The sequence below is a fragment of the Phocoena phocoena genome, chromosome 4, assembly GCF_963924675.1.
Source record: "Phocoena phocoena chromosome 4, mPhoPho1.1, whole genome shotgun sequence".
NCBI classification, from domain to species: Eukaryota; Metazoa; Chordata; class Mammalia; order Artiodactyla; family Phocoenidae; genus Phocoena; species Phocoena phocoena.
This window is the reverse complement of record NC_089222.1, coordinates 117,551,450-117,578,689: the sequence shown is the minus strand read 5'-3', so window position 1 is coordinate 117,578,689 and position 27,240 is coordinate 117,551,450. Positions and strand designations below refer to the sequence as shown.

The 27,240-nt window shown below is 35.5% G+C and overlaps 1 protein-coding gene across 1 annotated transcript in view; it reads left to right on the top strand.

Moving 5' to 3' along the window:
• Positions 1-228: 228 nt before the first annotated feature.
• Positions 229-27,240, top strand: part of SAMSN1 (SAM domain, SH3 domain and nuclear localization signals 1) — a 131,175-nt gene continuing 104,163 nt past the window's right edge. Inside the window, exons 1-5 of the mRNA XM_065875894.1 lie at positions 229-321; positions 6,001-6,132; positions 21,160-21,197; positions 23,842-23,879; positions 25,942-26,028. Of these exons, the coding sequence (XP_065731966.1) occupies positions 298-321; positions 6,001-6,132; positions 21,160-21,197; positions 23,842-23,879; positions 25,942-26,028 (319 nt within the window). The 5' untranslated portion in view covers positions 229-297. The remainder of the gene's footprint in view (positions 322-6,000; positions 6,133-21,159; positions 21,198-23,841; positions 23,880-25,941; positions 26,029-27,240) is intronic.

Genomic DNA, 27,240 nt, shown 5'->3' with positions numbered 1-27,240 from the left:
CCTATGATTATTTTCACTGCATTTTTCCTCCAAATTTTAGGAATATTATTGTCACCTTTGAAATCTCTTTACAAAGATCATGGTAAGTCTTATTCTCTCATTTTGTTAGTCAGCGTTCCTCATTAATTTAGAAAATTGTTCAATGAAGACCCATCTCATTTGATAATGGTCTGTGAATCCTGGGATTATGGCAGGGATTTTACTTCGTAGTAATCTCCCAGGAGAACTGTCCAAACAGCTGTGAAGGCAAGAGAGAGCTACAGGGGGCACAGCAACAGGGGGCTAAATCTGACCAAAATGAATCTTTTCTGCTTTTCGCTGGTAAGTGTTTTTTTATATGCACCATTTATATCCTCTTTTTTATTTTATTGTATGGAATTCGGGTTTACCCTAAACTTCCTAAGTGTTATACTAATACGTTTTAAGGTCTCATAAGAAAGTCCACATCAGGAAAAGGAGGAAGCATGTTTTCACTAAAGAATATAAGCCGACTGTATTCAGAGGCAAGTAATTTACAAAAAAATATATATTTATCTATAACAATGACTAATTACTTAAAATTTTTATACTGAATTTCTAAGTGGAATATGTAAATAGTATTTTTGAAGAACTATTTTCTTTTTTTATTATTGAGCATGAGGTTTTTTTCAAAATATGCTGCATTGGGGTTGCTGGTTTTGCTTTGGGACATTCCTAGGAATCAAAATTTCTTCTTTATTGTTTGAGTAATGAATTCTGTTCAATGTTGGTTTGGTTAACCTACCATGAGGCAGCTTTCTGAGTTACACAGCACTGTAAATGCAAGGTACAATAGATTAATCCACTCCTGCAGATGTGCTCATTCAGGGTATAAGCACCTCTCAAATTCTTTTTTACATTATTGCTTTTTTTTTTTTCTTTAGCCTGAAGTGGATCAGTGGAAGTTAGCAGGTAGTCATAGATCTGGAAATACTTTATAACTCTAACCTGAAATTGTGACCATCTGCCAATGCTGAAAATGGATTTCAAAAATAATTTTATTCATTTCTATATGTGTTTACAGCAGGGTATTATGCCTATTCATTGGTTTTTCAAGATGTCTGTGGGAGATCCCTGTCATTTGAGGAAATAAAATGGTTTACTATGATGTTTGTTTTCTTTCCAAATTGCAAAGAAGATTAACGTAAGTGCTAGAGACGGTGCTGACATAGGTTGTAATACCTAAACAGGAGGCAGTTTAAGTCAATATAGGGATTTAATCTTAGAGCATCTTGAAAAATAAAACGCAATTGTGAGTTGTGGCAGGCTGAATCATTGAGTTCAGTTTGCCTATATAGTCCCAATTTACAAAATAAATGCCAATGCTCAACTTTGCTTTGTGCCATATAAATCTGACTGGAGAAATCCCATTTCGGGTGATTTAAGTGGTATTGTGCATTCTTTTCTAGTTGCTCTACAAGAGCTAATATGTGGTTTACATGAATATACTTCCCATGGAGAGAGGCAGTGTAGCGGCAGAGATGATTGTGTTCTGAAATCACTCTAAATGGTACTATAATCAGGATGCTAATGTTTCTATAACATAGCATAGCTCAGCATACTGTGGCATACACTTTGTAATCCTGCTACTACAGACATATAACCACATAATGAGCATGACTGTCTTTCTCTGTAATATAGGCAAGAAGGCACATATTCAGAAAGGATTGCTTCAAAGCTATGCCTCATGGACTCAATTTGACTGCAACTCTTTTCCATCTTTTAAAGTTATCCTTAAAAAGTTCCTCGCTCAGAAACATATTGGATTAGGCTGAGCCATCATGAACACTAACTAAAATTATGTAAGCATTCCGAAGTTTATATGTGATCAAAATTAATTATTGCTTTAATAAGAAAATGTCCACAAGGTACTTGGGAAAAAACATCAAAACTATCTTAGGTATTTTTATTCCTTCCTGGGGAATAAATAAATAAATTTATTTAGCGTATGGGCGCTCAACCAGGGTGTTGTGACACCCTACTGTGCTGTTATGAGCTGTGAAAAAGGGGCGGGGTTACACTTTTTGCCAGGAATTTGTGCATAATTCAAAACATATTTTATCTGTGCCTGTAGAAATGTGAACATATGGGACACAGCATTTTAAAAAAGAGATTTAAAACTACTGATTTAGTGGAAAAATTACAGAATTAAAAAGTGGAAGTGGATATAAATATATTGACCTTTAAATCTCTAGGAAGGAGGTGATTTAAAATATTAAGCATCACATAAAGATTAGCACTAAGGAGACTCAGTGAAAGAGTTAAACTTCTCTTAAGTGTAGGGGGAAATTGTAAATCTTTTAGTAAATGGGGTTTTTAAGAGAAATATAAAGCCAAACTTAATGAACTACCCGTTTTGAACCAAGGATACTATAAATAATCCATTAAAGGTGATTGCTATTATTTTGATCTATAAACTCCAAACGGGGTCTGTCTTTCAAAAGGGAGGCAGAAATATCCTTTTATGTGTGCCATTCTGAATCCAGAATTTTTCTTAGAGTTTTACATCGTGATAAGGTTTTTAGAAAGCTTGCTCATTAGAAGCAAGGTGATTTTCTTGTTGAGCTCATCATATAGTTACAGAGTTTAATTTGACTTTGTAACCCAATAAGGTTACAAATCAATTATCCCTGAACCATTCCTTCAGTGATTCGAAATGCTGCCTTTATGTTTATTTGGTTTATATATTTTATCCCAATGGTTTATCTCCATCCTTTTCTTTATTACTGTTCTACATACTATTGAGGTAATTCTAACGCCAACTAGATACCTTACTCAGAATACCCTCTCCTTGTCTTTCTTCAAAATGTGGACTTCTAAAGTCTCTGTGCTTCTATATAAATACAGAAGCGTCTTGTCAAGTTATATGAAAATCTTTGATAGGATTTTGATTAAAATGAATTTGAATTTTACACCTTTAGGGGAAATTGACTTCATTATGAGGTTGAGGCCTCCCATCCGCAAATATGGATAGCTCTTCATTTATTCTAATCTTCTTTCATGGTCTTTAATGATGTTTTATAATTTTCTCTATAAAATTCTTTTTTTAAAAACTTTTTAAAATTTAATTTAATTTATTTTTTTTATACAGCAGGTTCTTATTATTTTATACATATTAATGTATATATGTCAGTCCCAATCTTTTGCTAACTTTATTGCTAGCAGTCTAAGAATTTTGGTTGCTGTTATTATTTTTTTTCCTAATTTATTTTTGCTGATTTATAGATACATTATTGATTTTCAGATATTGATACTGCGAATAAGTATTTTTGCTAAATTTCTAAAATTCTGGTAGTCTGTGGTTTTTAATGCAGATAATCTGTAAGTTCTCCTCTTCTTTAGCAATTATACCATTCTCAGCTTCTCTCTCTCTTTTATAACATTGACAAGTAAAAACACTATAATGGCAGGCATCCTAGTCTTGTTTCTAACATTCATTTAATTACCTTTAATTGCATCTTCCTGAGGTTTTTGATAAATAAATCTAATGAGGTTGAGGAAGTCCTTCTTTTCCCAGTTTGCTGAGATTTTATCAAGGATGAATAATAATAAATCTTTCAAATGCCTTAGAATATTTATTGAAATTTTAAGCTTTCTTTTAAACACATTACAGTATATTTAAATATTGAAACATCTTATATTCCTGTATTAAACACTAACTGGCCATGGTATATTTTAAAATACATTACTAAATTTAATTTTGTTAACACTACATTTAGAATTTCTTAAAACTGTAAGTAAAATTAGTTCATAGTTTTCTTGAAATGACGAGAAATATCTGTCATTTTATTTTTCTAGAATTCCTATTAATCTGATGTTGTAATGCCTCAAAACGTCCTCCACACTTTTACCTGAATATTTCATGTGTTTTCTGTTTATCCTTTTATGCTGCATCCTGGGTGAACTCTTCAGCATTTGCTAATTCTTTTGAGAGGTCCAGAGTTCATCCCAATTTTTGATTGCTTAATACAAATTTCTATGATTACATTATTCATTTTCAAGACTTTTTAATTATTTAGTGTTTGTTTCCTTTCTGCCTGTTTTGGTTTCATCATAGGTTATTTATTTTTAATTGTATATTCCTTTTTTATTTAGCTCTGTGAAGATGGTAAATATTTTTCCTGAAATTATTTTTCATCCATTTTATGATTTTAATTTCATCTGGAATGGAAATGGCTTTATTTTCAGATTGTCAATTCAGTTGACTCTCTTTCTCAGCATTCGATCCCTTCCCGTGTTTTGGCTAATGTTGAACGATAACTCTTTTTCTCTTCTCTCTCTGTGTCTCTCTCTCTGTGTCTCTTCTCTGTCACTCCCTCTCCCACTCCCTTTCCCTTTCACCTCCATCCTCCCCTCTCTCTCTCTTCTCTCCTTCCTGGCCTCTTTACATTTCTCCATTTGGTTGTAAGGCATAAATCTCCAGTCTCTCCGAGGCCCCAGTTAAGAACCAAGGCTTACATTGCTGGTCCAGGGATCTCATCCCAAGGTCATATTTGATGTATTACTGATTCATCACTGAGCCAGCTGGCAGCTTGTTTCTGATCTCAGTGTGCCAGCTGCATTGTTGAATTTTGCTTTTCTGACCTACAGCTTCCTAGAAGCAAGAGCCCCAGCAGCTATGGGTAGGAGATTTTTTTCAACCTCTTTTCATAGCTGTGGGTACTGCTGCAGCCCATGGATTTCAGCACAGAGTTTGCTTTATGTGGAGGAAAGCTATTACACATTAAACCACCAGGTCCAAGATCCATCAAGGCTGCCCGTTTGTGGGCGGACAACTAACAGGTCCAAAGCTTAACCTCCATTCACCACTTTGTGCTTCTGTTAGGTTTTTGGTTTCCCTACATGTTTAGGTATTTAGAGCACAAATGTCTTAGGGCTTACTTAAGTCTTTAAAATTTTCCCAATAATTTGCCATGTGTTTGGAGCAGAAGTTACTTGAATTATGGAACTGTAGAAAACATTGGTTGAAATTTTTAAAGGTAGGCAATGTGAATACAATTCAATCTTAACTTTGCTTATATCTTAATAAAGTATATTTTTAAAGATGAGAACAGTTTCAGTGCAACACTCATTGTTTAAAGCAAGAAAACGTTTTCATAATCCAGCAGACCTTTGTTTTGATGCCACCATTATCAGCCTCCCCAGTTATTATGTCTAGAAATTTTCAATATATTAAGTGTATACCTCTTTCCCTTAAGATTGTTTCCAGAAGATGCCATAACTAGACCAATTCTGTCTTAAAAGGAAAAAAAAACATAAGAAGTCAATTCAGTTAAGTTTGCTTCCCAAATACAAAGGGGATTTAACACAGTGTTTACAACGGTTTTAAATGCAAACTCATACATTTTAAAATTCATTATTCCATGAAAATATAAAAACAAATGAACAATATTATTTATTAAGATAAATACTGTAAGCATTAATATGAATGCCTTTATTGTACCTGTGAGATACTTTTGCTGTTTCAAAGCAAACACTGTATTCGTTTCATCCTGAGAGTTCCTCTGTAAGGTGGATAAAACTGCAACTTTACAGTTGAGGAAGCTGAAGTATAACAGATTGTGTTTCTTATACAAGGACATGCACTAATTAGTACTAATTAGTACCCTAATTAGAGGGATACATAAAACTAAAACCTATATGACCTAACACCCAACACAGTTTATTGGTGTCCAAATAGGTCTTTATTTAGTACCTTGAACTTGGTGTCTTCATCATGCTTCTTGAGAAATTGCCACATTTTGTGCATGGCTCCCCAACACTTAGAGTTTTGTTTGAATTCCTGGCTCTGTAATAAGTGCTAAGAATGCCTCTCTTTACTGTCTTGTTCACTGTTGAACACTGGCATACCATAAACTCGTAATCCCAGTGCACGGGATCATTTAGATGGGGTACTGTATAAAGGTGGGTAGATGGTTAGGTGACTTTTCAATGAAAATTACCATTTTATTTTTCCTTGACTCAGAAATCTCTTTATTCCAGGAGGGCTCTATGGACAGCTTATATGAGCCAGTCCCAGAACAACAACCTCACCAAGAGGGAACTTCTGGTAGAACTGATTCTCTTTTCTCACCCTCTAGGGAAAATGGAAACTTACACAACAATCTCTTCATGGTGAGTGAACCTTGAATGGATCACCTCTTCTCTATTATATATTTAGAATCACTTGCTTAATGAAACCTGTTAATACAGCAAAAAGACCCTGTTTTCAGAAAGTTCTTCATTTACTTTTAGTTTCTGCTTTTCTCTTCACTGTTGTCTCTTACATGATTTTGGCTTACTAGTATGAACTACCATTTACAAAGTATGTATTAGGTGATTATGTAACTTAAATCACTTAAACAAAAGCAACCTTATGACAAAGAAATAATTGTATTGTTTTCTAGATGAGGAAATTGCAGGAGAGAAATACAACATAACTTGTTAAAGACTATAAACCATTAAGTGTTAAATCTGGCAAGTAAATATATATATGCCTTGCCTGCATTAGCAGTTTACTGGTAAACCAGGTTTTTGGGGTGGATGCAGGGAACCTGAGATTTGTATAATAGCATTTGCCAGTTCCCATGGTGTGAATGCTCCTACCATGGTTGATTTCAAGCTACCAATGGTTTAATAACAGGCTTACAATACCTGACTATTTAATTATTCATTCTCTCCAGTGTCAACTCCAGCACACCTCTGGCTGCTTTAAAGTCTGTGCTAACCACTTTACTGAGCTGCTTCTTAAATTTATGGACACACACCATCAACTTACTTACAAAATATTGAGTATTACTAGAATGCAAAGGCAAATGGTTTTTGTGAATTATATTTATAATTACTGGAGGCATAGAGTTCTCCGTGCTCTGCAAAGCTGGCCCTGTTCCTGTTTTACAATGCAGGCTGTTTTCTTAGTCAGTTGTGCTGTATTTGTGTTAATCCCATTCTAATAAACTTGTGTGGCTTCTATTGTGACTTAGGACAATACAAAAGATCCTATGTCTGCAGCAAATAAAGAACTTCTCTATACTTGTAGATTTAGATGCCACCTCTTACCCTTGCAATCACACATTTCCCCAATAACAAAAAAATAATATTAACTACACTAGATGATGTTATATATGAAATTATCTGTGTTGATCCTTACAATAAACCTTTACAGAGGTTTAGAAATGTTGAGAAAGGCTAAATAACTTTTCCAGTTAAAAAGAGGATGACCCAGGATTCAAACCCAGATATTTTTTTGCTCTAGAGAAAGGGTTAGAGTAAAATACCTTCGAGTTTTGTACTTGCCTGTACAGCTACCAGTTTTATTCTTCGGGGACATTGAAAACTTATTTTCCCAGCTTCCAGAATGTTTCTGTTTCCCAGAAACTTAGATCAACTAAAAGGTAATGTACTGTAAGTTAGTAAACAAGTTCAATAATAAGTCTCAGTAAGTAAATATAATTTAAAAAATTTAGTGCAGTGGAAACTCTTCCCTCAACTCTGTATACTTTTTAATACCCAGAAGATATTGATGTTGACAGATATGCTTAAGAGGAAGCAGCAATACATTTTACACCTTAATGTGAGAGACAGAGAGAGACCATTTACAGTGATACTGTCAACTGACATTGCAAAATGTTTGGAAGCATTTTTACGCTACAATTGAAAAGAAAAATTGAATAGGCTGAAAAGCCTGAAGATATTTCCTTAAACACGTGAGTTTAATAAGTATGCATGAAAAATAAACAAGTTCATGGCCAACCATTCTAATAGGATTGTTATCAAACTTCATCTACACTGCAAAAGTAGATGAGAATAATAAAAACATGGTTTAAATTGCTACAGCTCTCTCTCTTTCTGTCTGTATATTTCTGTCTTTCTGCATATATAATTAAATACTGAGGTATATATATACATTTTATATATACATATATAATATATATACTCACTAATTTTAAAATATATGCATATATACAAACATAAATGTGTGTGTGTGTATGTATAAATATATGTATATATATATACTGAAAAACAACTGGTTCAATTATTGATTCGACTATTCAATTGTTGAATTATACCAGTTGTATCAAATTATCATTGATACCTACTTTATTCCTAATTAAAATGATTCCACAGCTTGGATAAAACAAGGTTAGTCTTTTAATAATGAAATTTAGTGATTTAGAACTTTCCTTCTGACTTTCCATCTAAGCCTCTGAAGAATGGATGCTTTTTTTCTCCTACTATTCTCACTTTCCTTTTTTTTCAAGGAAAAAAAGATTTGGACCAGTTTTAATAGAATTGGAAATAGAGTCTTCTTTTGGATTAATGTTCTGAAAATACTATGAAAACATCTCTAAAGTTAATGGAGTTATTCCTCAAGTTCCGAGAGTCCTCAGCCCAAATGTATTTGCAATTTTAATTTTACTGGAAAGGAGAGGTGCTCTCAAACTTAAATTCTTTACACCCAACCCAACAGCATATCTAGTTGTTACAGTGGAAATTTGTAGCCCATACTAAAAATGTCATTTGCCACATGAATTGAAAAGAAAAACCAAAACGAAAGAAGAATCCTAGGCTTCTTGGCTTCCCTTAAAGCTATTTTATTTATGCATACTTATTAGGAGCTTTGCTATGTGGAAAACACCATGTTAATCAAAATGAGGAGTTACACAGATGGACGGAAGATGCTCCAGAGTCCCAAAGCAGATGATCAGTTGTAGACCAACTGCACAATTAAGGATAGAGAAGGCATTTAAGGGAAAGAAGTTAATGTTGGGATTTTAAATGAAGAACATCAAAAATATCTAGTTTACATTTTAATTGCAGTTCTAGGAGGGGCTGGTAAGGGAGAGATGGTCTAAAGAGAAATTGGGTTAAAATGAGACTTTATTAAATTTCATAAAGATAAATAATAAGAGATCCACTTATAGTATATGGCAAAGCCAGAGAGTTTGGGAGGTCTTCTGCCAAAACAAAAAAAAACCTAGCTATAGAATTTGACAGAGTGAATGATCCTGCATCTAAATAAACATGCTGGAAGAAAATAGACTAACATACTAGCCTCACTGGAGATCGACTACTTTATCATTACATTGGTTAAAATGTAGGCTGTCACTCCTTGATCCTCTACCTATTTTAGCACCTCTTTATTACGTCTGAAGCTAATAAAGGATCTTGAATTAGAAAAAAAGTAAGAATATAAAATGTTTGTACCTCTGCCAACTGCAGTTAACAGGATCAAGCCTGAATTATCAGGCTTGCCATCTATATTGATTGAAGTTAGCAAATAATTGTCAATTTTCCACTTCATTTTGTATCTCATAAATTAAATTGGTAAGATATTTGAACCTTTTCAAAAATGAGCTTAAATGTGGAACAGGGGAAATGTCTCTATTACTTGTATGTTGCACAAATATTCATTCAATGACTACTGAATGAATGGATCAGTGAAGGTTCATTAATCAAACTAAGGAAAGTCTTAATAATGCAGAATGTATGATGCAGTGTCATACGTGAGCCCTGGAGCTGGGCAGATATGAATTCTCATTCTAGCTCTGCACTTACCAGCTATTTGACTTGGGAAAGTTGCTTAAATTCTCTAGACCTCAGTGTCCTCTTCGTAAAATGAGAACAATCCTAGGTATGGATTCAGCTTAGTTCAGTTTCAGAGAAGAGCATTCCTTCTTGCTACTGAGCACCGGGGTTAGAAGGGCAAATATGTCACTGTAGAGCTGCGGCTAGAACTACTGCCCCAGGCGGCCTGTGTGTGTACTGCCCATGAGCTAAGAACAGCTTTTACATTAAAGCAATTTTTTTTAAAACAAAAATAGAGAAGACCATGCCATAGAAACTGTATAAAAGTATATATAAGTATATATATATATATATATATATATATATATATATAAGTATACTTTTAAAAGAAATATAAAGTATAAAAATACTTGAAGATAAGCAGTTATATACTTTTAGGAAGAGACAAGACCAGAGGGAACAAGTATATTAACCAATAAGGAGGCTGAGATTAATGACTTGTCTGAAATGAGGGATGGAGTCAAGACTGCAGCTCTGGCTTCCCAAATATTAATGTTCTTTGGCCTTTCTGTCCCAAGCATATGTGTGTGTGTGCTATGCATGTACGTCTTTGCAAGACTTAGAGAGAGTAGGAGAGGCTGAGTGTGAGAATATGTTTTGGGGAGATGAGAAGTGGAGAGGAGGGGAAGATAGGAAGATAAAGAATCCAACCTTTTTATATGCACATTACATACAATCTGATATATATATATATATATATATATATATATGTGTGTGTGTGTGTGTGTGTGTGTGTATATATATAAATATATATAGGACATAGCAGAGAGAACTTGAGATGGGCAATGAAGGTAATAAACTTGAGTTTTATTCCTTCTCCCCAGGTAGCTGAGAACTGTGTATCCTTGAGAATGTTTTTGAACTTCTCTAACCCTAAGTTTTCTGAGCAATAGAATATGGATAAAAATGTCTGTCTCTTGGTTTCTAGTGAGGATCAAATGTTAAAACAAACGTTAAGCACCTGGCAAAATGCATGTTAATGTTCATTTTCCTTCCTTCTACAACCCATCACACCAGAGCAGAGTGATCCTTTAATTTAATATCCTTGATTAAATGACTTTAAGTCAAACTATCATTTGAGCTTGGATGTCGTTTTAAAATAACTGTTCAAAATAATTTGTAATCAACACTCCTTACCTAAAAGCATCGATTTTTACCAGGCTGGACAAGAAGAAGCAACAGGATTTATTGTTCCGTGCATTAGAAAACCCAAGATTTTAATCTCCACAAATTGCCTCAAATCATGAACACCCATGATTTGAGTGCATTGTTTGACATACATTTGAGTGCAATGTTTGACATACATTCCTAGATTTCCTTCCATGTGTAAATAAGAGTAAACAAGAAAATCTATCACGGTGGCTCTTGTTAGCCTAATTTATAATTCAGGTGCTGGTTTTTTCTGGGGGGGTCCATTTTAACTTAAATATTTTAAAATGCAAGTTTAATTTTTTAATGTACTCACATTCATCAACATTCTGCACTGATAAAAAGCACTGGAGAAATCAATTAAATTGTTCCCAGCTACCAGATGTTAATAAGAGCGTAATATTCATATTTTTATGAATATGTTTTAAATACATAGTTTTAAAGACAAATGATACAATACATGTCTAACAGTTGGTTAGAGCTCAGCACTAATGAGGCTAAGGTCAAGGGTTTAATCCCTTCCTGGCCAGTTAGTTTTGCTCTTTTCCACAGCCACTGGCAGGATCTATGGCCCAGCCTGCCATCTTGGCTGTGAACACCACTGATCATTAAGGAATCTGGGTTGGAGGATGAGGCAGCACCGGCACAAAACCATTACCCGCTATCGGAAGAGCGACTGAAGGGAAGAACAACCCAGCTGATCAGTAGTTTATCTGCCCACGAAGATTTTCCTTCACTATAATCAGTCTTCAGGCGACTAGTGCAATTCTCGGCTCTCAACTTAGGAGAATTTATGGGGCAATGGTAAGGACCTTAAGAGAGAAAACTGAGGTCTTGCCCTGGCTTTGTCCCTAAATAGCGCTGAATAAGTCATTACACTATCTGGTTCTCTGTTTCCACCTCTGTAAGATAATAAGGTTAGACTAGATGGTCTCCAAGGTCCCTTGCTGCTCTAAAATGGTTCCATGTGTACGCTTTAAATTTTTTTGGAAGGGGGAGTGTTTTCTAACCTAAAACACTATTATTCTCCTTTTGGAACTGTGGAAGGCAGACTTTTAAGATGGCCTCTAATGAACCCTCTTGTATAAATCAGGGCTCTGTAGAGGAATAGAACTGATAGGATGAGGATATATAGAAAGAGAAATTTATTTTAAGGAATTGGCTCATGCAAATATGGAGGCTGGCAGGTCTGAAATTTGGAGGGCAGGCCAGCAGGCTAGAGACTCAGGGAAGGGCTGATGTTGTAATAAGAGTCAAAAGGTAGTCTAGAGGCAGAATCCCTCTTCCTTGGGGGGCTACAGATTTTTTGTCTTAAGACCTTCAACTATTGAGATGAGGTCCAGCCACACTATACAAAGTAATCTGCTTTACTCAAAGTCTACTGACTTAAATGATAATTTCACTTGGTGTTTGACCAAATACCTGAGTTGTGTGGCCAAGCCAAGGTGACACATAAAATTCACCATCACATCCGCCTCTGGTATTTACGTCTTTATGTAATACTCACCTTTCTTTGTGTGAGACTTGATTCCAACAGAATTTGGCAAAGGTGATAGGAAGTCACTTCCATGATTAAGTTATAAAAGACTATAACTTCTGTCTTGCAAGAGGACTGTCTCCATTGCTTTCTTGCTTGCATGTTATGGTGAAGCAAGATCCCATCTAGAAGAGGCCCAGGTGAGCAGCATTCAGCCTACAACCAGCAAGGAACAGTGGCCTTCATTTCAACAGACTTCAGAAAACTGAATGCTGCCAACAATCACTGAGTGAGCTTGGAAGAGGATACTCTCCCCAGCTAAGCCTTTAGATGAAACCTCATACCTTTGGGCCAATAACTTGACTGCAAGCCTGAATCAGAGGACCCATTTAAGTCATACCCATATTCTTGACACACAGAACCTGTGAGATAATCCATGTATATTGTTTTAAGGCATTCCATTTTGGAGTAATATATTGAATAGCAATAGATAACTAATACAGGACCTAAAATTAACTTGATAAGTTATTGATCAGGATTAATTTGAAGATAACCAAATCCATGTTAGCTAATTTAAGCAGCAAGAAATGGATTACAGCTTAAAGAAATCTCAGAATTGTTGGGAGGCTGAAGATAGATACTCTAGCTGAGCTTGCAGAAATTACTGAGAAGCACAGTACAAAACTTGCCACCCCGAAGAGCTGTTGCTTCTGCCACCATCAGGAAGTGTCCAAATCAAGAAGCTACTATCATAGCAGTAGGCTCCAGAACCACACTATCTCTGCTGAGATTTGCTACATTAAAGATGGATGCCCACACCTTATCTTCTCTCCCATGTTAGTCAGTTTTGAATCAGTGTCTTAAGTTTGCCCGTGTGATGGATAAGACCTAAGCCACATATCTCATCCTAGTAACAATGGGAGTCTTTCTCTCTCTCTCCCTCCCTCCCTCTCTCTTTCTTTCTTTCTCTTTTCTCTTTTTTCTCTATTTACTTCTTTCCTTCCTGCTCTCCTTCCATCCTTCACTTCTCCTTCTCTTTCTCCCTTCTTCTTCTTCCTCCTTCTTCTACACATTGATTTTAGGTTTAGTGAATGACAGTTGTCAACTACAGTAGAAATATGTATATCAAAAATATCTAGAGAATAAAATAAGACACTATGTAATTAAATGCTCTATTATAAGTATCAAGCCCAACTTCTACAATATTTCTCAGAAGGAATTTCAAAAAAAAAAATAATGTAATAGTCAGGAGCACAACATTTGGGGGTCAAATAAACTTTATAAAAATGCCAGCTTTGAAATTTACTAGCTACGTGATCTTGGACAAGTTCCTTAAATTCTTTAAGCCCAGTTTCTTCTCCTATAAAATGAGGAAACTGCTTGTTACTCTCATTCATTATTTGAGAATAAAAAGTGACAGTGCAATTCACATTACTAGCACAGTGGCAGGCACAAAGTAAATGATCAATAATGTGTTATGACTAAGAACATGATAGTGGTTTGTGGTTTAACGGTGCAAGTTCAGTGGAGAAGGTGAGATTTAAGCTGGGTTTGTAAAGGAAGAACTACAGCTTAAAATGGTGAAAGGAGGGCTTCCCTGGTGGCGCAGTTGTTGAGAGTCCGCCTGCCGATGCAGGGGACATGGGTTCGTGCCCCGGTCCGGGAAGATCCCACATGCCGCGGAGTGGCTGGGCCCGTGAGCCATGGCCGCTGAGCCTGCGCGTCCGGAGCCTGTGCTCCGCAACGGGAGAGGCCACAACAGTGAGAGGCCCGCGTACCGCGAAAAAAAAAATGGTGAAAGGAAGGTAAGACATTATCCCTGAACATTGTCCTAACATCTTCCAGAAAAGGCCTTAAAAATCACTTAGAGCCAAGTGTCTTATAAACGGATAAATGGACACTGAAATGTGACATATCTTAGAATAGGTGAGTAATGTAGTCATGGTAGGTGACTCCCAGGTTGGTAATCTAAACACTCAGCTGCATTTCTTACTTGCCTCCAAACTATTAAAATCGGGAGTTCTTTTGTTCTGTCTCCATATTAACGTCAGGATTGACACAGCTATTAATAACATAGACACTAAAGGAAGAAAATGAGACTAACAATGGCATCCCATAAGCTAGGTCTTCATCAAACTATAAACAAGAGGAGTCAGTGTCAAAACAGTGCATGTAATCCTTTTCTTGATTTCTAGATTGTGAAATGACTCATAACAAGTTGACATATAAAACATAGATCACCTTCATTAAAAATACTGCACTTTTCTTTCATTTTTATTTTTTACCCATTATATCTACGATCACATACAGCTATTCTTCTGCCACCAATTCATATGTGAACACTTTCTGTTGGTTTTAATTAGTTTCCTCCCTTAAATAGAAGCTTATGTTAAAATAAAATAAAATCAATAGATTGAAGTTAATTATGCCCTATTCTCTTTTTTATTTCCTAAGTTCATGATATAATTACTAATTGAATCTAAGGAAAGCCATGGTTATCTCTTTATTCATGTTTTAAAGAAAAAGCTGGTAAAGCAAAAAAGCCCATTCCCATTTTAATTTTCTCTTAAAACCTTTTGTCATCCCTACTGACTTTGGATTGAAATATTGTAGATAAGGAAACATGGATTGTTTTTACTGGAAGAGATTTTCAAGTTCTTGTTCACTAACCTTCATACTATTGATGTAGAGACAGTTCTGAGAGGGTTCTTGGAACTGGCCCAGTTTAGTGGCAGACCTGGGAAATCAAGCCAGGTTCTGGAGTGCCAGTTCGGTGCTTTTCCACTGTAAGGATGGAAGTTGGTATTTTTACCCATCTCATTTCCTATCACACTTTTTGCAAGTTTGTTTGGTTTGCTTTTCTTCCATGTATGGCTATGAGGATTAAATAAAATAATGATATAAGTGGCAGGTAACATGAAATCTAAACATTAGTTGTCTTTCCCCTTTCTAAAACCTTGTGTAAATATAATTTCATAAGTCAGAACACATTTAAGGCTACTTAAGAAAGTTCTAAAAAATGATAAAAATGAACGTATTTACAAAACTGAAACAGACTCACAGACTTAAAGAATGAACTTATGGTTACCAGGGGGGAAGGGTGGGAGGGAGGGGTAGATTGGGAATTTAGGATTGACATGTACACACTGCTTTATTTAAAATAAAATGCCTTTCCATGAAAAAAAAAAAGGAAGTGTGGAAAAGAATCTTTTTGAAAAGGAAGAATCTTTTATAATGCAAATAACCATCCTCTAAGTATCCTATTTTGCCATCCTGGATATTTATAGTACTGTGAGAGGAGTTTGTTAGCTCAGGATTGATAGAAAGCTCACTTGGCACACCAGTAGACGAATGGCAAAGTTCTATGCAATTTACCAGCTCTGTCCCTCATGGATTGGATACAGTACCCGTGCATTCTCCAGGCACCACAAGCTATAAGGTCTGCCCTGAGATGATGAGCCTTGTTGGGATGCCATACACCACCTGCTTCTCTTGGGGAAATCAGAATTCATTAGCGTATAGGGTTATTACTCTTTGACAGGAGCTGGTGGGCTGGCAAGAAAGTCTACTTTTCCCATCACAATGAGCTGAGGTTGCTTCTGCTTCTTCTTCGTTGCATTCTCATGGGGGGATAAAATCTGTTTTCCCTGAGAACCATAATTTTATTACAGTAATATACTGGGGGGCCTGCAATGTGCAGTCTCTCATCTAACTTCAATGATTCCTGAAGTGCCCTTTTTTTTTTTTTTTTTTTGCGGTACGCGGGCCTCTCACTGCTGTTAACCAACAAAGACATACTCTATAGCACGGGGAACTATACTCAATATTTTGTAATAACCTATAAAGGAAAAGAATCTAAAAAAGATTCTTACATATATATTCTTTAGTTATATACATAACTAAATATAACTGAATCACTGTGCTGTGCACCTAAAACGAACACATTGTAAATCAACTATATTTCAATCAAAAAAAAGAATTATGTGCCAAAAATACTAAATTATTCGTATTAGTACTTTGATAAAAGTATGCTTTCTGAGTTTTTTGTTTAGTAGTGGCATACAGTATTACATTTCTCTAGCCACTCTCTCTTCTGGCCAACAGTTCGTTTGTGGGATCTCTGATGTAGATGACAGGTAGATTTTGTATCTGTGTAGTCAAGTATTGAAGTAGCATTGTGTACTCATTAAGGCATCAGGCATAAAATTCCAGTTTTACCACTTACTAGTTATGTGACCTTAGGCAAGAATTTGACTGCTCTGTACCTCAGTTTATTCATGTGTAAATTGAAGACAAATAACTGTATAAACCTCACGGGATTGTCGGGAGGATTAAATGAATTACTCCATGTAAAGCATTTGGAAGTGTGCTTGATAATCCATAAGTGTTCTGCCATTATTATTTCGCAAGTGTGTTAAATCAAGAAATTAGAAAAGCCATAAAAGTCTTGTCATTCTTAGTAACTTGCTTTAACCACCTGGGCTCAAACTAGCTATATTGACTAACATTTCTCTTTGTGGTGTGATCTACTCGATAATTTAGGAGACTTCTTCATGTGATTTTTCTCCACATGTTTGTAATCAGGTGTAGAGGCAGGATGGAGGACCTCATAGGTGGCAGGACTCCTTCACATGGGTGATGGTTTGTTATCCAGCACACAAACTTCCTCCTTGTTTTGAGAACAGAGCTGAAAGCTGGGTATACATTTTTTCATCTCTCTGGTGGCTTTTCAGTGCACTGCAAAATTAGCCCACTTTATTAAATTTGAAGCATCGTAAGCATCCTCTTTCCAGATGTCTATTAGAATTTTTTTAAAGGGAAATTCTGTGAATTTCCCTTTCTTTTTTTGAACACCTGTGGGAACTTCATTGAGGCCTAAGAGGTTAAGAAATGTCCAGACATAAGCTCATTCAGTTTGGATGTGGCATTCTTGGAATCACAGTATTTTGATATTAGTTAAAATAATTTTAGTTATGCAAGCGAATTATCTTTATTCTTGCAAGAGAATGAGTTGAATAAAATAGAAACTGGGTTAGCTTCTTTGAATAAGAAGTTATATGTATGTATGTATATGTGTGTGTGTTTGTATTTATGTTCAATTCTTACCTCATTATCAGAATTCCATGTAATCATTAATGAATAATCAATCTAATCAGAAGTAACATCTGTAAGTATCTTCAGTGTGTTTGGAATCATGTAAGGATTTTATAAAGGCTAGCTCATTTAATCTTCAAAATTAGGAAAATCATGGAATCCAACAGGATCCTGAGAGCAGCGGTCATTGATGGTGGATATTTGAGAGAAGAGCCACTTGTAATTCTTTTTTGACTCTAAAAGAGTGTCTGGTACATAACGGATGCTCAATAAATGTTTGTTGAATGAACTATAAATCTATGAATGAATGAATTATATGATTCTAAAGAATACATTAGAATGAAAAATATGACTAACATTTAACCAAGGTAAAGCACTGTATGTATGACCCTAGACACGTCAATTTACCATCTGGGACTTCAATTTATTCATTTGCAAATCAAAGGTCAGATCTCATCAGCTCTTCAGTCTTAAAAATTCACCATGGAATTTACACCATCATTTACTGTCAGTCATTATTCTCTGTGCAGAAATACCTTTCACATTTCCATTAGCTGGTCAACAACAACTCCTGACATATTTTTCACTTCATTTTTCCTTTTGACTTTGTGATTTGAAAGTAAGATTTAAAAACGAATAACACAAGAAACAGGCACATATTAGACTCAATCCCAAAGGACAGTCAACTGTAACCACTGCATGAGAATAGAAATATGGCAGTTGGTATCCAAAATTTCTCTATTCTTTTAAATGGCACCTTCTCTCTCTTCATTTCTAATTGTTTTTAAATTTTCCTTAATTTGACCTAGTTTCATAGTTATGTGAAAATGCTTTGCTCCTAGAGCCTACTGTCATCTACTTGAAAAATAACATAGGTTGGACATATTCTTCAGTTTCTACTGGCCCATTTATAATAATTTGTCTACATTTCATATTTTTTTATTTTCCTAAAAATTGCCAGGGTTAACAATTAAATTAAGCCACAAACTCCCTAGTGAATGAAAGGTAAGACTAATGATTAGTGCTTGACTTAGGGGATAATAAAGGCTAACAGGAGCAAGTTTGAGCTGGTATTGATGGCAAGTGTCAAATTAATGGACTAGACAGAATGATTTCACTGACTCTCTGAAATGGTATTTTCCTTTCGTAGTTCAGAGTATCACACGCGCACACGCACACCCACACACACACACAGACAGACACACACACATAGATATAGTTCTAAAAATAAAGCTATGTCTAGTCCTTCTTGACTTGCCCCTCCAGAAATAAAGAACCTAGGGTCTGAACTCCAAAGTACATGACAGTCTGCTTATGTAAGCAGACTGCTTGGTACAAGAAGTACTAAAAATTGCTCAACCAGTTCAGTAGTCATCTACAATTAAGCAACACCCAGGGAACAGAAGTCTTATTCTTATAAGTGGATGCTGCCCTATTTGAGTAATCCCTTTCCTTCATATAATCACACCTGAGACTGAATTTCGTGTGCTTGACTCTCCCTACCCTCTTGTAGGAAGAAGGTTACCTAAGGAGAACTACATTAACTCTTTCATCTTAATAAGGATTCGAAAGAAGTTTTAGCTCAAAATCTTTTTCAAAGTATTCATTACCAGAAAACTCTTTAATAAAAGAGCCCCAAACCTAAGCTGACTCATTACAAGCAAATGTTGGATGTCCCGGATTCCAGTAAAATAGAACAAAGTAGGTAGTCCCTAGAGAATGTTGTGACAAAGTATGTTCTAAAAATAACCAGTCTCCATCTATGGTCTTATGAAATTCTTTCAAGTCTTGGTCCAGATGTCTCTAAACCTCAGCTCAGAAGCTAACTGTGTCCCTTTCACTACAATCAGTAACTACACATATTTAACCAGTTTTGGTCCAACATCTGATTTTATTAACTTAGCTAAGGCTTCACCCAGCTGAAGCCAGAGGCGGTGCTTGACTAATATGCCCTCCGCCCCAATTCAAGCACTTGGGGTTCAACTGCACATAAGTTTTGTGTCATCTGGAATTAAATCTCTTTGGTAGCAAAAAGCAATGAATTATTGATACAATAAGTGGATTCGAAAAGTACTATGATTCAAATGATAACAGATACAAACGATGTCTAATGTTTCTTATCTTTCTTATTTCAAATCCATCTTCTGTACTGCTTAACTCCGGACCAGACACCTTTCCTCTTTCTACTCAAAAGAGGTAGAATTATTTTGAAGAGTGCAAGATTCACAATCCAAAGAAATTTATCTAAACTCACATAACAAATTAATGAGACTCATGACAACGGATTCTGATTATTGAGACATAACTGGCCCAAACTGCATAGATTATGGGAACATGGAGTTTGCTCCTTCCTAGCTACATTCCAAATACGTGTGACAGGAAAATGCTACTACAAAGGTGGGTGGCCATCCCCTTTCCTGATGACCCTCACAAAGCTTGTGTGTCCTCTGATTGTGGTGAAAAGGATACGGTTAGCTTCCGGACTGAGGTTTGGAGACTTCTAGACCAGACTGAAAAAATTTCATGAAAAGACCAGGGATAGAGATTGATTATTTTTAGGACCCCTGATGACAAAGCACAGAGAATCGAAGGAGTGATCAATCTAACCATTAAGTCCTCAAAGTCTGTTGATATCCCAGTTCACCTCAGGGCTTGGTTCGTGACTCCCACATTTTTACCTTCACCCCCACATCTCTTCTATAAGACGTTGTCCTCTAGGTGATCCACAGGCATCTTAACTTGGCAAAACTTGTTTCTCAAGTTGGGGACTGATTATTTCAGTACATGGGTTTTCAGTTCTACCCAACAACGTGAAATAGGTAATTCAAATTGTCTTTGAAGTTAAATCTTGATAAAAACACAATAAGGGTTTGAGAAAGGTCCCCCTCAGTTACTATGTAGGGGAAAGCTTCTCCTGAATTTTACAGTGCTCAGACTAATACTGTCAACTATTGGAATAATAAAACCAGCTTTGAGTAACATCTGCAAAAAGAATACTGAATCACTATGCTGTATACTTGAAACCAATGTAATATTGTAAGTCAACCGTACTTTAATTAAAAAAAAAAACTTCCCTTTTTCTGATTTTTGTTCACCACTCCTTCCAGCCTTTGCTTTTCTCACTACGTGGAATACTGGTCTCAATGTCCTTAACTACACAAATTCCTACCTCGCCAGACAAAACCCTTCAGAACATGCTCTGTTGCCTATCATATAGTAGGTGTTCAAGAAACACTGAACATCAAAAACATAAATGGTTTTTGAATGAAGGAGTGGATGAATGAGAAAGAGAATCTGAAGAGTTCTTAAAGGCGCCTGGAAGCAGTTTAAGCTCTTTCGAGGATGGTGGAAAACGTGGCAACATATTTCTCCTGCCAGAGTATAAGGGGTTTTACATAGCATCAGCGGCTCTGAAGAAAAAGGTCAGATGAATCACAGGTGTATTTCAACACACTTAGGGTATTGTAATAGGCTACTTTCCATCTTTCTTAAAGAAAGGTAATGTAATTAACATACTCTGGTATGTGTCTCTCCCCCTGGTCTTGGTGGGTTGAAGGGGGATATAAACTTGAGGCTACAAGGATTTAATTACAGGTTTTTGTTTAAAAGACTTGCTCACTAACTGTCACGGACTTACAATAAGGTAAACATTTATCAAAGTTACAAAGACAAAGAGAGGAAAAATTAAAAGCTAGAAGCAAGATTCTACTAAATAAATTACTAAAATACAGTCATTTTACTAGGAAAAGGCAAAATGAACTGCATTTGGATTATACTCAAAGATAAACTATACTTGAATTCTCTGATTTCTTGGGGTAGTATTATTTTATTTTACTTTTTATTTTATTTTACAGGAAGTTTCTCATTTTGAGAATGCAAAACCAGAAAGAAAGTAAGTCAAATTTACTTTGAAAACTTTATGTTCTCTTAGTTCTACCATGTTGAATGGACTATTTTAGTGGGTTTCCTGTCAAAGTGCTTTTTTAAAAATCGTCATGTACAAATCTAAGTATGCTTTACCCTGCTAACATTTATGTTTATGCTGATGCTTAGGAAACTTGTGTTGTGACATTCCTGTAGACAGGGATGTGAAAATTAAATTTTCAGAAGAAACATGTGTCTAAACTAGGCTCAGATTAAAGTGGAAGCCTACTCGAAAACATGTTTCTATCGGTGAACTATTAATCTTCTGGAGTTCTTCTAATCCAAATAAAAATGTGTTTGCAAAGAGATTTGGGTTATTTAGGTCAGGCTTGGCTTTATATCCAGCACATCAAGCTGCCAGAGGACGTGACACACACATGTTGCATAAGGTAATGGGATTTTTAACTAATAAGCAGGAAATACATAGCAGCAGGAAGTTGGTTTATGGGGAAATTTCCAGATTGGTTGCTGATGATACAGAAGAACAGCTTCCTTGCACTCTGGAATGGTCTGAGACAAAATTGTTAACATGTGAAGTTCTTTCTGGATGTAGTCTTCTTTGACAGCTCTTGCCTCTCCTCCTCCCCCAACTACTTCCTCCCACAAAACACTTTGTGCTTTCATAGTCTTTCCTTCCTTTCCTGCTCAAAGCTTTCTCCCAGTAAGGATATAAAATGCAGCCATAGTAAGTAGATAATTTCATGATTAACAGTTTAGAGCACCTGCCAGGCAAGGGTAGTTGCATTTTAGTCATAGTTACCTACTTAAACTACATCAGTGGCATTTTAAGCATGAATGGGAGTAAAGAGGGTTTTTTTTAGCAGGGTTCTTCTCAGTCTTAAAAATCGCCCTACCTATGTAGCTGTTTATTCTATCCATGGATAAGGAACTCACTAATCCCAAATCAAATACTTAAACAAAATTACAGCCATTGGCTGACGATTGATGCTTCTACAGATTAGATGATACCTAAACATGGAGGGGCAGAAGGAATTAGGAATCCTTAATTATTAGGATTAATTAAGGATTAGGAATTAGGAATCTTCAAACATAAGCCAAATCAATTAACACGCTCCTCGGATTCCAACCAGTTAAAGTTGAAGACTTTCTTGAGTTCCTCAATTCTTTTGTCCATCACTCCCCTGAAGGGAATAACCTCTCCTGTCCTTATGCACCTACTTCACTTTATAATATTATAAGTAGCTTTATTGGGAACACCTGTTACTTCCCAAGAGTTGTCCTGAATGAGCATTTTGTGTTAAAAAATTAAAACAAACCAAAATAGAATGGTTAAGAAAAAAAGAAACATTATATTTGTAAGTTTTTGCTTACAGCCCTGAGCTTAAAAAAAAGGTGAATAATGGAAAACACTCCAGCTCTAACAAAATTATTTACATGTACACTATGTGTGTGTGTTCACCCAATGTGTAAACTGATTAACATAATCAAGTATCAATTTATAGTCAATCTTATTTCATCTCTACCCATCTGACTCCCCACTCCCACCCCCCTCACTGGGTTTTGTTTAAAGCATATCAATTTCATGTTCCAGAATATCATTAAGAAACAAGAATTGTTCTTTTTAAACATAACCACAACACCACAGCCATACTAGAACAAAATAAGAAAAATAACCTAATATCACCAAGTATACAGTCAGTATTAAAATGTCTCTGATAGCCTCAAGAGCTTTTTTGACAGTAGCTAGTTTATTTGAATCACGATCCAAAGAAGATCCATGTGATGCATTTTGTTCATGTTTCTTAATTTATAGGTTTTTCTCCCCATTTATTTGCTGAAGAAGCTGGATTATTCGTTCTGAGGAATTTTCCATATTTTTTAATTTTACTGATTGCATCCTTGTGTGTGTGTGTGTGTGTGTGTGTGTATGTGTATGTGTGTGTTTGTGTGTGTTTTAAACATGTGTTCTCTCTTCTGTTTCCTGTAAATTTTTAGTTAGATCTCCAGGCTTGATAAGATTCAAGTTTGATTATCTATCTATATATATTTTAAAAGTAGGTCATCAGTGACTGTATATTTCCTGTTGCATTACATTGGAAGCTCATATATCTGGTTGTCTCTATTTTTACAACTGTGAAGTTGCTTTGTGGGTTCAGATGGTATCAGACTGATCCGTCCAGCACTAAGTTGCCCATCGGCCTTTCAATTAAAAACTTTAACAGCAACTGGTAATTATTGCCCCGATTTATTGTTTCATTAGGGATTGTACAATAGTTATATTCAATTTGCAATGTTCTTTCTGTATTTATTGAATAGAATTATTTGAAAAAGAACTTTCCCATATGAACTATTTGATTACCTTGAGATGCATTCATGTAGAAATGGCCTACCCTTTTTTTTTTTTGCAGGGGTAGGGGTGGTGAGATTCATGAAAGTTAGTTTCTTCATATTGCACGGAAATTTCCAGGCAATATGTATTAACTGTACTTTACCATCCAGAGTCAGGAAGATTCAGGCCCATATGTAGAACTTAGAATTTATTCCTGCTCTCCAGGACATTGCACACATGTCTAAGTGATCTAATTTCTGTTCACTTAAAATATAAATGATTAAATCTAGACTTAAATATTGGTTTCTTTTTTTTTTTCTAGGTCAATCCGGAGATCTATGTCTGAAAGCAAAGTATTTGGTTAGTAATTCATAAGATTACTCATGCAAATGATATGTTCTCTTTCTCTAAGAGTGATTTTCTGCTGCTAATGCCATAAAGCAACAGAAAGTAATGGATGAAAGTCAAATTGATTTGTCTTTGAATTTTATAGAAGAAATTTAAAAAAAAGAAATGTTCCATTCTAATTTTAAATGGCTAAGACAAATAAACCATTGATTTATTCAGAATAATTTCCTTTTATATTAAAAAAATAATTCTTTTTGGCTTATTGGCTGACTATCTTCCAATTTCCCAACTTTAGCTTGGAAGGTCCATGGTCAAGATGATCTCTTAGATATCTTTTCACATCTAGGAATCTAGGAATGAATAAAAAAGAAATAAAAAATGGTTGAATTATGAAAGACTTTCCTCAGCATTTCAAGCATCAGAGCTTTTCTTCAGTTTCTGTGGTTACAGTACCCATAGTAATAATAGGGGCACTTGGCTTGATTTGTATTTTAATTTTAAAGTAAATATCTAATTATTTTTAGAAAGATAATGGAAGATATCTCTCTTTCCTTTACAGAATACAGAAAAATAGAATGTTTTATACTAATTGTAAAACATTTGTAGTGACAAAACAACTGGATTATTCAGTTAATAATTCATTTTTTATGCACTTCATCAAACTTGGGGGTACCCTTTTTCCCCAGCAGCACCTAGAAGTTGGATGCTCAAATCCCCTTTTTCCTTTTTTCAAAACCAGGTTCCTGGATAGGGTATGAAAAGCACACTCAGGCCGAAGTGATGATCATCTGTGGATGCATCTACCAAGGGCATCTGCATTTTAATTGGGTCTGATATTCTTCCAGTGGCAACATCTACAGGGGCTGAGTCCCATCTCATTAGTCAAGGCCCTGTGGGCAGTAGCTGCTAAATATTTTGAATACTAGCCCTGATTTGAATAGTGCATGATCTGAAATAAAAGGAAGTAGTCACTCTTTTATTTTCCACTTATATATGCCCTTCTCATAGCACATTCAGTTTGTGCCCATAGGACTCTAGGTGTGTCCATGCTAAAATAATTCTTGATGATCACCTGCCTTCTCTGTAGTCAAATATGAGAGCAAACACTGACTTTAAAAACAGCACAGCATGCTGAGTTTGTGTGATGCTTTTGTCGCATTATTTAAAATTTGCTTTATCAATGGTATGATACATCATGTGGGATGATTAGTCCTCAGTAAACAGATTAGTAGGGATTCCAGTTCTTTATTCTGGTGCAGTTCACTTCTTTACAACATGTCTAGACCCTGCTCCACGTGTTAAAAGGACAAGTCTGGGAAAATCATGGTTCTTGCAGTCAAGGATCTTAAGCGTTTCTTGAAACAACTCAATGTTCTCTCTACACGCTTAACCATTTTGTTAAAAACAGTGGAGAGGGCTTCCCTGGTGGTGCAGTGGTTGAGAGTCCGCCTGCCGATGTAGGGGACACGGGTTCGTGCCCCGTTCCGGGAAGATCCCACATGCCGCGGAGCGGCTGGGCCCGTGAGCCATGGCCGCTGAGCCTGCGCGTCCGGGGCCTGTGCTCCGCAACGGTAGAGGCCACAACAGTGAGAGGCCCGCGTACCGAAAAAAAAAAAAAAAGAAAACCCAACAGTGAAGAATGTGGAGGGTGGAGCTACTTTAATTGATGTATAAAAAATAAGTGGTTATTAATTCAAGAAAAATACTCCAAAGAATAATGTAATCAAAAGCTATCAAGAGGTATTTCAGTAGCAACCTTCTACCATCTATGCTTGAATGCTTATGTAGTTTATGGAAATAAATGAGAGCCCACAGAACATCTGGGAGTGTCCATCAGGGACCAGAACTCCCCAGAACCGACCACAATGCTTTCTTTTTTTTTTTTTTGTACGAACTCATGTACTCTGCATCGGCAGGCGGACTCTCAACTACTACGCCACCAGGGAAGCCCCACAATGCTTTCTTAACATATTACTTACCAAGTTACAACCGTGTGCTGAACTTGTTTTGATATCAAATTTCTTACACAGATGTTACCGTGAATTCTTCTAACCAGTCTTCTGCTTTGCTTCAGAGGGAAAAACTGTGAATGACACAACTTGGCAGGAACCCAGCAAGCCTGAGAATGATTCCCACATCAGAAGACTCTGTCAGCTAAAAGGTAATTGCTAAATTTAGTTCAGCTGACTTTGCATTTTCCCAGAGCAGTTTAAAGGGCAGGTAAGAAAAATTTACATCTTTATTCATTAAAATAAGCAGTGCACTGTGGTCTACTTAAAAAGGAAAAACTAATAGAATAGAATGTATATATTCTTAATAGAATATATACGTGTGTGTGTGTGTGTGTGTGTGTGTGTAGATACACACAGACATGCAGAAAGGAAGTAGAATGTAATTAAGTTGCCTGTTGAAGCAAAGAATCAGTTGCAAAAATATTTGAAAGTCTTTAATGTCTAAAAGAATGCAAAAATATATTAACAGTTGTGATTTTTAGGTTTTCCTTAAGAATTTAAGAGAAATAAACTTGACTATTAATGCAAAATTATGTCATTTTATGATTTAAAAAATCCCAAGAAAAGCAAATTAGCAGTCAGGCATAGGAAAATGTATTAATAATGAAAGACTTCATAATTAAAATTACTTAACTTTGGGAAGGTAATGAATAAAACAGAAAGTCGTAAGAGTTCAGAAAGATGAACAAGAACATAAAAAGTTGATCTGCTTGGTATTCTCCTTCCAATGTTAGTGGAACAAGAAATAATCGCTCATATTAGTTATTGATTATTTAAGAGTTTCTGATTTTTAATTTTAAAAGATTTTTTAATATTTGGGGACAAAGGGAATTATAATGTATTTTTGTAGTCAGGAATTTAATGGTTTGATTATACACTCTGTTCAGATTTTGCCTTTTGAGCTCCATGAAGGAGCTCATAGATTTACAAAGTAATTATTTATGAAAATAATCATTTTCCTTTGAAATATATCAATTTTATCCAAGATTGAATAATGTTTTGGTAAACAGTTTTAACTTAATTTTTAAATATTCACAGGTTTCTCCATTATAAATAAGTAAATAGGTGAAACATTTTGGGATTATTTTAGATATTTTCTTTTAATTATAGGAAATCTTTTATTAATATTGTGTTTTGATTGGATTCTGTCTTCACCTCATGAATGCTAGCTGTATTCATTCACACCTCAGTTAATCAAACATTCATCCACCCATCCATTCATTCATCCATCTCTTTAATAAGCACGTGTTAGTTTTAGATTATTGTACATTAATCTGTGAATAAAGAAGGTATAACTATATTACAGATTATTTTTAGTCATAAATTTTGCCATAAAACTCTTCAAGTATTCTATTTTCTTT